At 48.8% G+C, this 11,823-nt stretch overlaps 2 protein-coding genes and 1 long non-coding RNA gene across 3 annotated transcripts; 2 read left to right on the forward strand and 1 right to left on the reverse strand.

The window, feature by feature from the left end:
- The first annotated feature begins 1,226 nt into the window (after positions 1-1,226).
- LOC311589777 lies at positions 1,227-5,740 on the forward strand. Its single transcript, XR_014776650.1, has 3 exons — positions 1,227-3,189; positions 3,259-5,499; positions 5,535-5,740. It is a non-coding gene; the product is annotated as an uncharacterized lncRNA (long non-coding RNA).
- A 589-nt stretch (positions 5,741-6,329) lies between these two features.
- On the reverse strand, positions 6,330-6,811 carry LOC311589775 (histone H2A type 2-A). Its single transcript, XM_084768439.1, has one exon. It carries the CDS (start codon positions 6,753-6,755, stop codon positions 6,363-6,365), a length of 393 nt encoding a protein of 130 aa, XP_084624565.1. The 5' UTR covers positions 6,756-6,811; the 3' UTR covers positions 6,330-6,362.
- A 120-nt stretch (positions 6,812-6,931) lies between these two features.
- LOC311589776 (histone H2B type 1-K-like) lies at positions 6,932-9,308 on the forward strand. The gene has a single exon (XM_084768440.1). It carries the CDS (start codon positions 7,093-7,095, stop codon positions 7,471-7,473), a length of 381 nt encoding a protein of 126 aa, XP_084624566.1. The 5' UTR covers positions 6,932-7,092; the 3' UTR covers positions 7,474-9,308.
- The last annotated feature ends 2,515 nt before the right edge of the window (positions 9,309-11,823 follow it).

Below are 11,823 nucleotides of genomic sequence, written 5' to 3' on the forward strand. Positions count from 1 at the left end.
ATCTGCCTGCCTCTGCCTCCCGAGTGCTGGAGTCAAATGTGTGCGCCACCACAGCACCAGGTCAAAGTTTGTTAAAAGGGGGCAATGTTATTAGTTTTTTTTGTTTTTTTTTAAAACAAAGTCAAATACCAGGGAAGCTGTAATCTCAACAGCTGCCCCAAGGGGCAGAACAGAGACAAGAAGGAAGCGTTTGAGTTAAGCAGGCATGAAGGAAACAAGAGCGTTAGAGAAAAAGTAAGGAAGCCTCGGTGACCAGAAAAAGAAGAGTTAGGATCTGGACAGCACCCGGAAGAAAGTACAAAGGAGAAGTTGTCCTTCTCAGGGTAGACCCAGGGAAGCTCCATTTCCCAAGATTCCAAAAGGCTGAAGGGACAGTGGCTGTCTGTGCTGCCTCTAAGCACACCAAAGGCCGCTGTATCACGAATACTTGGTACTTGAATTTCATAATCCAGCTAGCACCCTAGCCTTGCTGCGCCCAGATGGAGAGACCCCAAAAAAAGGCCACCAGGACCTGATACTGATGCAATACATAGGAAGACCTTTATTTTTTCGACTTGAGCCGGGCTCTGATGGTCACCAACACAGTGGTATCCAGAAAGAGCCCTGATCTCTGGAATGAGGGTAAATTTATAGGTTCTTATTCCTCCCAGCAAGCCTTCTGCAAAGTAAAAACATCTGGACAGTGTCATCTGTGAGGAACTGGCCTTTACCAGACACTAAGCTTGTCAGCAATTTGGTATTAGCCTTCTATCTCTAGAACTGTAAACCAAAACCAAAACCAAAACCAAAAACCAAAAAACAAACCCAACCAACCAACCAACCAACCAACCAACCAAAAACAACACACACACACACACACACACACACACACACACACGAAAGAAAGAAAGAAAGAAAGAAAGAAAAGAAAAGAAAAGAAAACCCCCAAAATTGTCCTTTATAAACTACCCAGCCAGTGACATTTTGGCACGGCAGTACAAACAGCTGAAGTCAGCATCCCATCCAACGCTGAATTTTTAGAAATGCAGTCAAGGATCACTCACTGCACTTATTTGGCTTTCAAATTTCCATTTTGCAAAGATCACTGTCTGCAGCATGGAAAATGGATTATGAAAGCGGCAAGAAGGGAAGCTGGAGATCAGCTGCGAGGTTAATGCAGTCATCCCATGAGACGACGATGACCTTGTGGGGGGCGGGGGGGGGCGGGGGGGGGGCGAGGGGGGGCGGGGGGGCGGGGGGGGGGGGAAGAGCGGGCGCAAGGTCGCTGCGGCCTCTCGCAGCCGCCTGCCTTCTTTGCAGAGCGCCCCGCTTCAGACTCAGCTGAATTTCAGCATGAGCTGGTCCGAGGGTGAGTCGGAGTTCTAAAGGAAGAGCTTTGACATAGATTTGCGAGTGGGAATCAGCACTCCGGCGTGGACAGGAATTCTAGGACGTCTCACTTAAGCAACTTGACATACGTGAAGCTTTGGTGTCTCCTGGGGTTAGAGCTCACGGTTGCTCAGGGCCTGGATTACAGTGTGGTCCCTAAGAAGCAGTAACTAGGATCACAGCGGTAAGTGTAATGCCAGGAAGTTGTCTTCACTGTAAACAAAGTTTTAAAAATATTTTTTCCTTCCTTCCTTCCTTCTTTGGTTTTCCAAGACAGTATTTCTCTCTGTGTAGCCCTGGCTGTCCTGGACTCGCTTTCTAGACCAGGCTGGCCTTGAACTCACAGAGATCTGACTGCCTCTACTCCTGAGTGCTAGGATTAAAGGAGTGCACCACAACCGCCCAGCCCTTAGAATCTTATTTGAGATGGAGTTTTGGAGTGGTGCTTAGGCCAGTATCAAACTCCTGAGCTGAGGGCAACCCTGTTTCAGCCCCCAGTGGCTGGGACTGGTCAGTGGGAGCTGGAGCCGCAGCCTTGTGCTGCCACCTGTGGTGGTCTGTGGGGCTCTCTTGCTCATCGTGTTAAGCTGGGATTGATTAGTTCAGTAGAAAAGAATTCCGGACCAGTCAGTGTGAAATATAAGTTGAGGTTTATTACGAAAAGTTCATGTCGTGTGTGTGTGTGTGTGTGTGTGTGTGTGTGTGTGTGTGTGTGTGTGTGTGTGTGCCGCAGGCATGGCGGTACACCTTTAATGCCAGCACTGGGTAGGTAGAGACAGGTAGTTCAGGGCCAGTCAGTCTGGTCTATGTTACAAGTTCCCAGCCAGCCAGGGCTATACAGCTTTCTTCCTTTTTTAAAAAGCATTTTTGTTTTTGTTGTCGATTTTGCTTTGAGAAGGTTTTCTGTATAGCCCTGAAACTTACTATATGATCTGACTGGCTGGCCTTGAATTCATAGAGATCCACCTTCCTCCCGTCTCCAGCCCCTGCCCCCGACCCCTAGTGCTTTGATTAAAGGCAAGAGACCTTGTCTTTAAAAAAAAAAAGCTGGCTTTAATCCCAGCACTTGGGAGGCAGAGGCAGAAGAATCTCTGTGAGTTCGAGGACAGCCTGGTCTACAAAGCCACTCCAGGACAGCCAGGGCTACACAGAGAAACCTGTCTCAAAAAAACCAAAAAACAAAAAGAAAAAGCCAGGTGTGGTGTGCACACTACACAACAGTACTGTGCATAAAGCCCTAGGCTTAACCCTGTCACTTCAAAGCAAAACAAAAAGAAATGACAGAAATACTGTACTGTTTCATATGCCACTTGAGCAATGCTGTATTGGTGCCCAGAGTAGAACCCAGTCCCTTGAGGGATGGCTGGGTACAGTGGGTTTGCGTCATCTGAGGTTCTGGTCTCAGCTGAGCATCTTGGGATGCCTCTCTTGAGGACAGGGAAGGATCAGGACATTCTGAGTGTGTGTAACTTTTTTGTTTCTTTTTTTTTCTTTCTTTCTTTTTTTAAAATAAAGATGTTTATTTATTTTGTATACAGTGCTCTGCCTGCACGTACACCTGCACAACAGAAGAGGGCACCAGATCACATTATAGATGGCTGGGAGCCACCATGTGGTTGCTGGGAATTGAACTCAGGACCTCTGGAAGAGCATCCAGTGCTCTTAACCTCTGAGCCAAGTCTCCAGCCCCACTGTTTTGTTTCTTATTAAGGTTTTGCCCACTAAGTTTAGCATTTGGGAAATATGCTGGAGGTGCCTCTTCGCCAGGGCTTATTGAAGATAAATTACTGGAATAGATGAGTGGTGTGTGTGTGTGTGTGTGTGTGTGTGTGTGTGTGTAGTGTGTGTGTGTGTGTGTGTAGTGTGTGTGTGTGTGTGTGGTGTATGGAGTGTGTGGAGTTTGTGTGTGTGTGTGTGTGGAGTGTGTGTGTGTGGAGTGTGTGTGTGTGTGGAGTGTGTGTATGTGTGTGGAGTGTGTGTGTGTGGAGTGTGTGTGTGTGGAGTGTGTGTGTAGAGTGTGTGTGTCCCTGATATCTGGCTTTTGTTCTCAGCCCCCCAAATGTCTCAAAAGTTGACACTGTTAGAACCTGCATAGTGGTATTTTACGCTAACAAAATACCCTGGGAATTTAGGAGTAAAGCGAAAGGGTAGCTTCCGGGGTTAGAAACATTTCCCAAAGCAGATTCTCCTTTTCTCAACCTCCTATTTTCACCCTTTTCCCTCTGAGACAGATTTTCTCTGGGTGGCCTTGGCTGTCCTAGAATTTGCTCTGTAGACCAGGCTGGCTTCGAACTCACAGAGTTGTGCCTGTCTCTGCCTATGAAGTGACAGGCTTACAGGCACGTGCCACCACCTTGATTTGTGCTTTGTGTCTGAGTGTTTTGTCTTCCTGGCTGTGTGGCACAGGGGCCCCCTGACACATGGGGGTGCTTAGGACTGAACCCAATGCCTCCGCAAGGGCAGCAGTGCTCTCTCTCTCACTCACTCTCTCTCTCTCTGATATAGTCAGCGCTGGAGAAACACCATATTCCCACCGTAAGTGCCACCCGTGAACTCTGTGAACCAGACCTTCCTGTAAACTTAACTCGTTTTCTAAAAGGAAACAATCAGGATGGGTTAGAATGATTTTCTGAGTTATATTACATTTCACTTAGGAAAGAAACACCTTCATCTACTTTTTTTTTTTTTTCAGTTCAAGGCTTTTAGTTCATTTCCTTTAGTTCAAGACCGGCCCTAGTCTTGAACTCTCGGCAATCCTCATACCCCAGCCTTCTAACTACTGGGATTAGGCATGTGACCTCATACTCTGTGACTGGATTTGGGCATTCCCCAAGCATATAACAACATTTTCCCCAGGACTAATTTCTGCATGTGGCTGTTAACCTCCTGGTGGTGGGGGTGGTGGTGCAGGCCTTTAAGTCCAGCACTTGGGAGTCAGAGGCAGGTGGCAGGTTCAAGGCCAGCCAGATCTACAAAGCAAGTTTTAGGACAGGCAAGGATACACAGAGAAACCTTGTCTTGTAAAAACAAACAAAAATTAACTAATTTAATTTACCCATTTCACTAGCCTTCTGCCATTTCTAGACATGTCATCATGGACCTCTTTGTACTGGCCTTAGTGACCTGTATATTCATTGGCCAGTGGTGCTCATTGGTCAGTGGTGCTGGTTGAGGGCCTAGAGAGATGGTTCATTAGTCAGTGAGGACCCAGGTTCCATTCCCAGCACCCACACGTTGGCTAACAGCTGTCCAGTCCCAGGGGATTTGAGGCCCTGCCCACACCCGGCACCCGGCAGAGACAAAACATCCATATACACAGATAAAAATAAACCCCAAAAGAAATGAGGATGCAAAAGAATATTTGAAGAACCCCAAAAGGATAGAATTGAACTCTACTATTTTCTCTAATAATCATGCTGCCTTCATAGGATTACCAAGCAAAGGGCAAGAGTTTTGCTGGCCATGGACGGGACACTGGGAAGGAAGACACAGAGGGTTTCCAGAAAGATTTTAAAAGGTTCGGGGGTAGAGGTCGGGGTGGGGTTGGGGGGACAATCGCTCTAGCCAGTCTGCAGACAAAACTATTCGTTTGGAATATGAATCCAATTGATGGTTTATATTCGCTGGAATCTTGGGGAGGAATTCGAAGTAGACACGGGTGGGTTTATGTTAAGGAAGTAAATGACAGTTTACGATGTGGTGACCAAGGCAAGATTGGATCCGATCTTGGTACCCGAAAGTCTGTGGGCGCAATTCTTGGGAGAGGGCAAAGAAATGCGGAGTTCAGGCTCAGATGCTTTGAGATGCTTGTTGAAGACAAACGAGTTAAGCTTCTGGTAAGCGTTTGATCGGCAGCCTGAGCTTGTGAAGCGAACCTGGATTAGCTGTAAACCTCTCCAGAGTTTAGAGCTGGGATCGGATAGTTCGGCTGAACTCGTGGATTTGGACGGGGGAGGGGGGTGGGGGAGAGGACGGAAGCAGAGTAAAGAAAATCGGGGATCAAAGGAGGACACCTCGAAAGCCAGGGGTGCAAGTGGCGTGGAGACGGACGCCTCCTAGAGGCTGAAGAGGAGGATGCAATGTCGTCTAGCCCTGCGTGAAGCGACTCAGAGAACCAGGGATGGGGATGGGGCGAGCCGCTGACCCGGCTAAGGAACGGAAGGGAGGCGACCTGCCTGGTTTCTCCACGGAGTTTGCCCATGTGAGGCGGGAAAGGTGAGACTCAGGGAATAATTTAAACCTCGAGCAGAATCCCATAATCCGGAGTGTTGCCGTTTGTGCTCTCGGGGAGTCTTTCAGATTTCCAGCTCTAAACTGGGCAAACAAAACAAGCCCCTGTAAGTTACCACATTAAACAGCTCGCGAATTCCTCTGCCTTTAAAAAAAAAATCCTGCGATATAAATGAGCTTCAGTGTAGCTTCCATCCTTAAAAAAAACAAAAACTTGTCATTTCCGGTACTGCAGGATGTTAAACCATTGAGTCTAGCCTTTGCTTTCCCATTGGCTCGTGGGGGGATGGGGGTGGGGCAGCTCCGCTCTCAGCCAATCAAACTTCTTCACCCCTCCCGGCAAGATCTTATGACACCAAATTGCTTCAACCTTTCCACACCGTTTTACTTGGGAGGGGAAAAAAGGAAAAAAAGCAGCAGTTATTGCCTGTCCCGCCGTAATGTCCGGCCGAGGCGAGGTCCGCCGTTCCGGGTGGGGCGCGTGCGCCGGCTGCTGCGCAAGGGCAGCTACGCGGAGCAACAAGTTACTAGGAGGAATCACCATCGCGCAGGGCGGCGTCCTGCCCAACACCGAGAGCCATAAGCCTGGCAAGAGCAAATAACTACTAAAACACTCCTCTTCAGCTCAAAAAGGCTCTCTTAGAACCACCCAAGGGCTGGCTGCAAAAGCGTGTTAGCTCTTTTCTTTGAAGACCTGGTGGCTCTGAAAAGAGCCTTTTGGGCTTGCGGGCATCTCTATGTATGTACACACACGCAGGGCCGCCTCACTTGCCCTTCGCCTTGTGGTGGCTCTCGGTCTTCTTGGGCAGCAGCACGGCCTGGATGTTGGGCAGGACGCCGCCCTGCGCGATCGTCACTTTGCCCAGCAGCTTGTTGAGCTCCTCGTCGTTGCGGATGGCCAGCTGCAGGTGGCGCGGGATGATGCGCGTCTTCTTGTTGTCGCGGGCCGCGTTGCCCGCCAGCTCCAGGATCTCGGCCGTCAGGTACTCCAGCACCGCCGCCATGTACACCGGGGCGCCGGCGCCCACGCGCTCCGCGTAGTTGCCCTTGCGCAGCAGCCGGTGCACGCGCCCCACCGGGAACTGCAGGCCGGCGCGGGACGACCGCGACTTGGCCTTGGCGCGGGCCTTGCCTCCTTGCTTGCCTCGGCCGGACATAACTTAGTATATGACTAAACCGGCGCTACAGAACAACTCTACAAAACTTGGTCGGCTCGCCTCTAAGACCTTTATAAGCGTTCCTAGGGGTGGAGTCAGGAGGGAGGTTTTCATTGGTCCTTACTGCCCCCTCCCAGGGAAGTCCAATGAAATCTGAAATTCTAGAGCCTTTATTACGTAGGTTTGTACTGAAACGCAAGTTTCGCGTATGGACCAATGGAAATGACAAGTATTTTGAGGCCCAATTTGCATAAGGTGGTTATAAAGGGCTCAGGCCCTCAGTGTCCCCACTTGTTTTTCTACTCAGTAGGCCGTCTTCTAGTATTTATTTTCAGTCATGCCAGAGCCGGCCAAATCTGCTCCAGCTCTCAAGAAGGGTTCCAAGAAGGCTGTGTCCAAGGCGCAAAAGAGAGACGGCAAGAGGCGCAAGCGCAGCCGCAAGGAGAGCTACTCCATCTACGTGTACAAAGTGCTAAAGCAGGTGCACCCCGACACGGGCATCTCATCCAAGGCCATGGGCATCATGAACTCGTTCGTCAGTGACATCTTCGAGCGGATCGCTAACGAGGCTTCCCGCCTGGCGCACTACAACAAGCGTGCTACCATTACGTCGCGAGAGATCCAGACTGCGGTGCGCCTGCTGCTGCCGGGAGAACTGGCTAAGCACGCCGTGTCGGAGGGCACCAAAGCTGTCACCAAGTATACCAGCGCCAAGTAGAGCCCCCCCTCCCGACCCCCAATCAGCCGGACGCTAGCCCTTTTGTTCTTTAAGCCTTGTTGCAGAGGGCGCCCGCGCAAATCAGGAGAGAGCTTTGCCCACTTGCATTAGTTTCTAGTTCCTATCCCAAAGTTGCTCCATTTCATTAGTTTTAAGCCTTTGCGGTTTTGAGTTCCCTTGTGGTTTGACTGTGGAGACCCACGCACCCTCCTTAGTTTCTCGGGGTTACTTTTAAGCTAGGGTAATGGAGGTCGGCTTCTGGGCCCGGTTTCTTCCGTGTTCTAGACTGTTGTGTCTGGGCACCTATGTATGGACTCAAAGTGAGATGGCTTCCTTACTTTGGCGGCTAGAGGGCTCCAGGACACAGCTAAGCCTGTGTGGACGAATGCTGTACATTCTGTGTCCTGGGTACCAGGCGGTTGCCGGTGCTTAGGGCGCTGTCCTTGCGTTTAGCTGCTTTACAAACACGAGTGTTCCGCTTTGCTCTGGACTTGGCAGAAGTCTGTTGTGGTTTTCCTTCAGACTTTTAGAATCCCAGATTGTGATTCTCGCCCCCCCCCCCATCCCCCATTTAATACTTTGCGTTAACCGAGAACTGTTTTGAGGATTCTTCAGATTTGTCCTTAGTTATAGTTACTGTGAGGCAGTTTTTGCCAACCGGACTAAAACCCAAGCGCCTGGGCACACCTGTGAGGGGATTTTTTCCCCCCCTTAATTAAATTCGAATCAAGAAGAACCACTTTTAATCTTGATCTTTTTTTTTAAAGATTTATTTATTATTTATACAGTGTTCTGCCTGCATGTACGCCTTCACTCTAGATGGTTGTGAGCCACCGTGTGGTTGCTGGGAATTGAACTCAGGACCTTTGGAAGAGCAGCCAGTGCTCTTAACCTCTGAGCCCCCTTAATCTCGATCTTTTGAGGTGGAAAGACCCACCTTTAATCCGGCCACACCTGCGCAGCTTTGCTCTTTGCCGGCTTGCTCCGGATGGCAAGTCTGCTCTTCACTGGCATTACAGGCCGCTTATTGGGGATTCCGGCGCATAGAGAAGACCAGTTGAGACGTCTGGCCCTGTGGACTGAGCTAGGATTCTTGGACCTTAGACAGGCATTGTTGGACCTAGCTGAGCCCCAGCCCGTAAGCCATATGTTTATGAATGTGTATTTTATATATATACATACATATATCTTTTTTTCTATAAGTTCTGTTCTTTGAGAACCCTGACATATACAATTACTTCAGTGTAACTGGGTCAGAGCTGGAGGGGTGTGTGTGTGTGTGTGTTTACCAGGAGCAGGCCATAGCAGGTCCCTCAATTTTGCCAGTTTAGAGTAAGCTCTTGGATTTTTCATTAACTTGAGAGCATTGGCCTTTTGGGGGAAAAAAGCCTTAAATCACCACCCCATTCTCATTCCTAACTTTTTTCTATTTTTCTACTGAGATGAACTTTCAATTTACAATTGTCCCTCGTTGACATTTCAGAGGGCTCTGGCAAGACAGGCTTTGAAACTAGTTGTGTTGTTCCACTGGGATGCACTGACACCAGCCAGTTTTCTCTCCCTGTCTGAGGACAGCTGCCTTGGCTTCCTTCTGTGCAGTGTAGCATGCTGAAATTTCCCTTCGGCGTTGCGATTTTGTTGGTGAAGATACTTGGTGATCTGATCTATTTCTCCATTCAGCTCAATGACCACGGTTTCTAGAAATGATTACAGGAGCTTTGTGGTTCAAAAAAGAGTTCCAGACATCCAGACTGAATAAACCCTGTTTACTGCAGTGCATTTTCAAGTGTGGACACTGTTGTTATTATTAATAAAGTTACTGATAAGTTTTTAAATCTTTGCCGGGTGGCTTTATGTGCAATTCACTTTCTTTTTTTTTTTTTTTTTTGGTTTTTCGAGACACGGTCTCTCTGTGTAGCCTTGGCTGTCCTAGACTCACTTTGTAGACCAGGCGTGCGCCACCATGCCCGGCTGCAATTCACTTTCTTAAAAAAAAAAAAAAGAGCAGAAACAACCATTGATGCTTGGGTCTGTGGAAAAGCTGGGTGCCTTTGACTTGAAGGGCATTTATAAGCCGTTAGCCAGGGCTTGGATGTGTAGCTTGGAAGGTCTGCCCAGACTGCACTGAGTCCCTAAGTTCAACTCCAACACACACACACACACACACACACACCTAATTCCCGGGCGTGATGAGGCCATTGTTAAGGCCTAGTGATTGAGAAATGTATGACCACACATAAAAGGCATTACAAAAAATACAAAGTGAAATTAAATCCCTGGCAAAAGCTTAGCCAGCACCCGCAGAACCCTCCAGATGTGCTGGCTCATTTCATCTTCACAGGGAGCTTTATGAACTTGGTCCCCTTGTCACCCCCCATTTCATAGCTAAGGGCGCAGGGGCACAGCGCTGCCCTTCCTCTTACAGTGTAGTGTTACAGAACTTGAGAAAGTAGGATTATCCCCTGAAAACCCAGGCCCCCACCCCTCCCTCTCTGCATTTGGGAAGAGGGGGTTGAAGTGTCCACACGTCACCTTGGACTCACCCTCCTCTCCCCACCCCCAGCAGAATGCACCCCGCATGGAAATCCAGAACGGTGTGGTGGTCCTTAATTGGGGAGACTGACTTTCTACCCCGGAGGCCACAGCTTCAGGCAATTTAGCTTGTCCTGGCAGGAGGAAGGGGTGCGGGGACATTTTGGGGGAGGGATTTCCCCAGCACAAGAGAGAGGCTTCTTTGGGGGGCTCTTCCTGTGTTTGCATGGGGTGGTCTTGTGGCAGCCATGGGTGAAGAAAACGGTAACAGAATCTGGCGCTTTAACCCTGGAGGAGAAAGGAGCAGCGCAGCACGGGATTGAGCTACACTAACCTCTCTTCCCTTAGGGTTTAATAATAATTGCTACAAACGTAATGGTTGCTTCTACTTGTTGACTGTTGGCCTGGCCCTCTGCTTAGCGGTTTACATATATTGCTCATTTTTTCTCGACAGCCGGCGTTTAAGGTGTGTCTCACTATTCTCTCTACGTTACAGATGATGGAAATGGCCTTAGAGAGCGCAAATGGCTCCGCTGGGATCAGTGAACTAGTGCTAGAGCTACAGCCCAGTGCACATTTTTGGGGAAGGGTTTCCCCAGCACAAGAGAGAGGCTTGGTTGCTTCTTTGGGGGGTGCACACCTTTTGCTAGAACTGCAGCCCAGTGCACACCTTTTGCTATGTAACCCAGGCTGGGGGCAATCCGCAGGGACCCCTCCCTCCCAGCTGCCCAAGTGCTGGACCACAGAACGGAGCTACCACAGCTGACCTGAACATAGTCAGAGATTTGTTCACCTTGCTGCACACACACCAGTTTGTTTGTTTGTTTGTTTCTGAGACAAGGTTTCTCCATGTACCTTGGCTGTCCTAGACTCACTTTGTAGACCAGGCTGGCCTTGAACTCACAGAGATCCACCTGCCTCTGAGTGCTGGGATTAAAGGCGTGCGCCACCACGCCCGGCTTCCTTCCCCGACTCTTGTATTTTCTCCCTTTCCTTCCCCAACTCCTTGAATATTACTCCAACTTCGGGCCATAGAGAAGCACAGTTAAGTTTTCTACTCTCAGCTGAAAAGGAACAGAGAGGTAGGGATGAAACACACCCCAATACCTATTCTGTTGAGGTAGGAGTAGGGTTACCTCTGCTTTGCTCCGCCGTAACCGATGTAGTCACTCTATGTTCTGCAGCGGTTGGACACAAATCTGACCCCGTCACTCCATGGTCGACTCAGTGCCTCAGCTTAGTTCAGTGAGACATGATACAACACACCACCTTCAGTGTGTGTGTGTGTGTGTGTGTGTGTGTGTGTGTGTGTGTGTATGTGACTATAGGTAACTTTGTGTGAGACAGAACAAGAAAGAAACCTTGTCTGCTGGGTGTGACTGTATTTCCTTTCAATGAAATTGTCCTGTGACAAAAAGCAAGCAAACAACGAGTCAATAACAAGAAAAAGAGGGAGGCTGTCTTCAGTCATAATTCTCAACAAAATGGCCAGAGGCCTAGCTTTATTCATGTTTCAAGAACTGACATTTAGTCTTTATTTTCAGAAACTGGCCTTTAACCAGGAGACTGCTGTTGTGGCTAGAGACACTAGGTTCAATCCACTTTAATGTGTACTTTTATAGATGCCTATTAATATCCATGCCTGTTAATATTCATACATATTAATAGGCATGTATATTAATATTCATCACCTCTAGGCTGTTTCTTCCTCTTAGACTCAAGCACTATTAGGCTTACTGTCATTAATTCATTTAAGAATTTTGGGAGTTGGGCCTGGGGGTTCAAGCAAGCCTATAGTTGGCTTAGCAATCAGGAGGA

The sequence above is a fragment of the Acomys minous genome, assembly GCF_964271855.1.
Source record: "Acomys minous genome assembly, chromosome: 19".
In the NCBI taxonomy this organism is placed as follows: Eukaryota; Metazoa; Chordata; class Mammalia; order Rodentia; family Muridae; genus Acomys; species Acomys minous.

What these genes read in the sequence shown, in the direction of transcription:
- LOC311589775 (XM_084768439.1), bottom strand. Translation starts at nt 6,755, where the DNA reads ATGTCCGGCCGAGGCAAGCAAGGAGGCAAGGCCCGCGCCAAGGCCAAG.
- LOC311589776 (XM_084768440.1), top strand. Translation starts at nt 7,093, where the DNA reads ATGCCAGAGCCGGCCAAATCTGCTCCAGCTCTCAAGAAGGGTTCCAAG.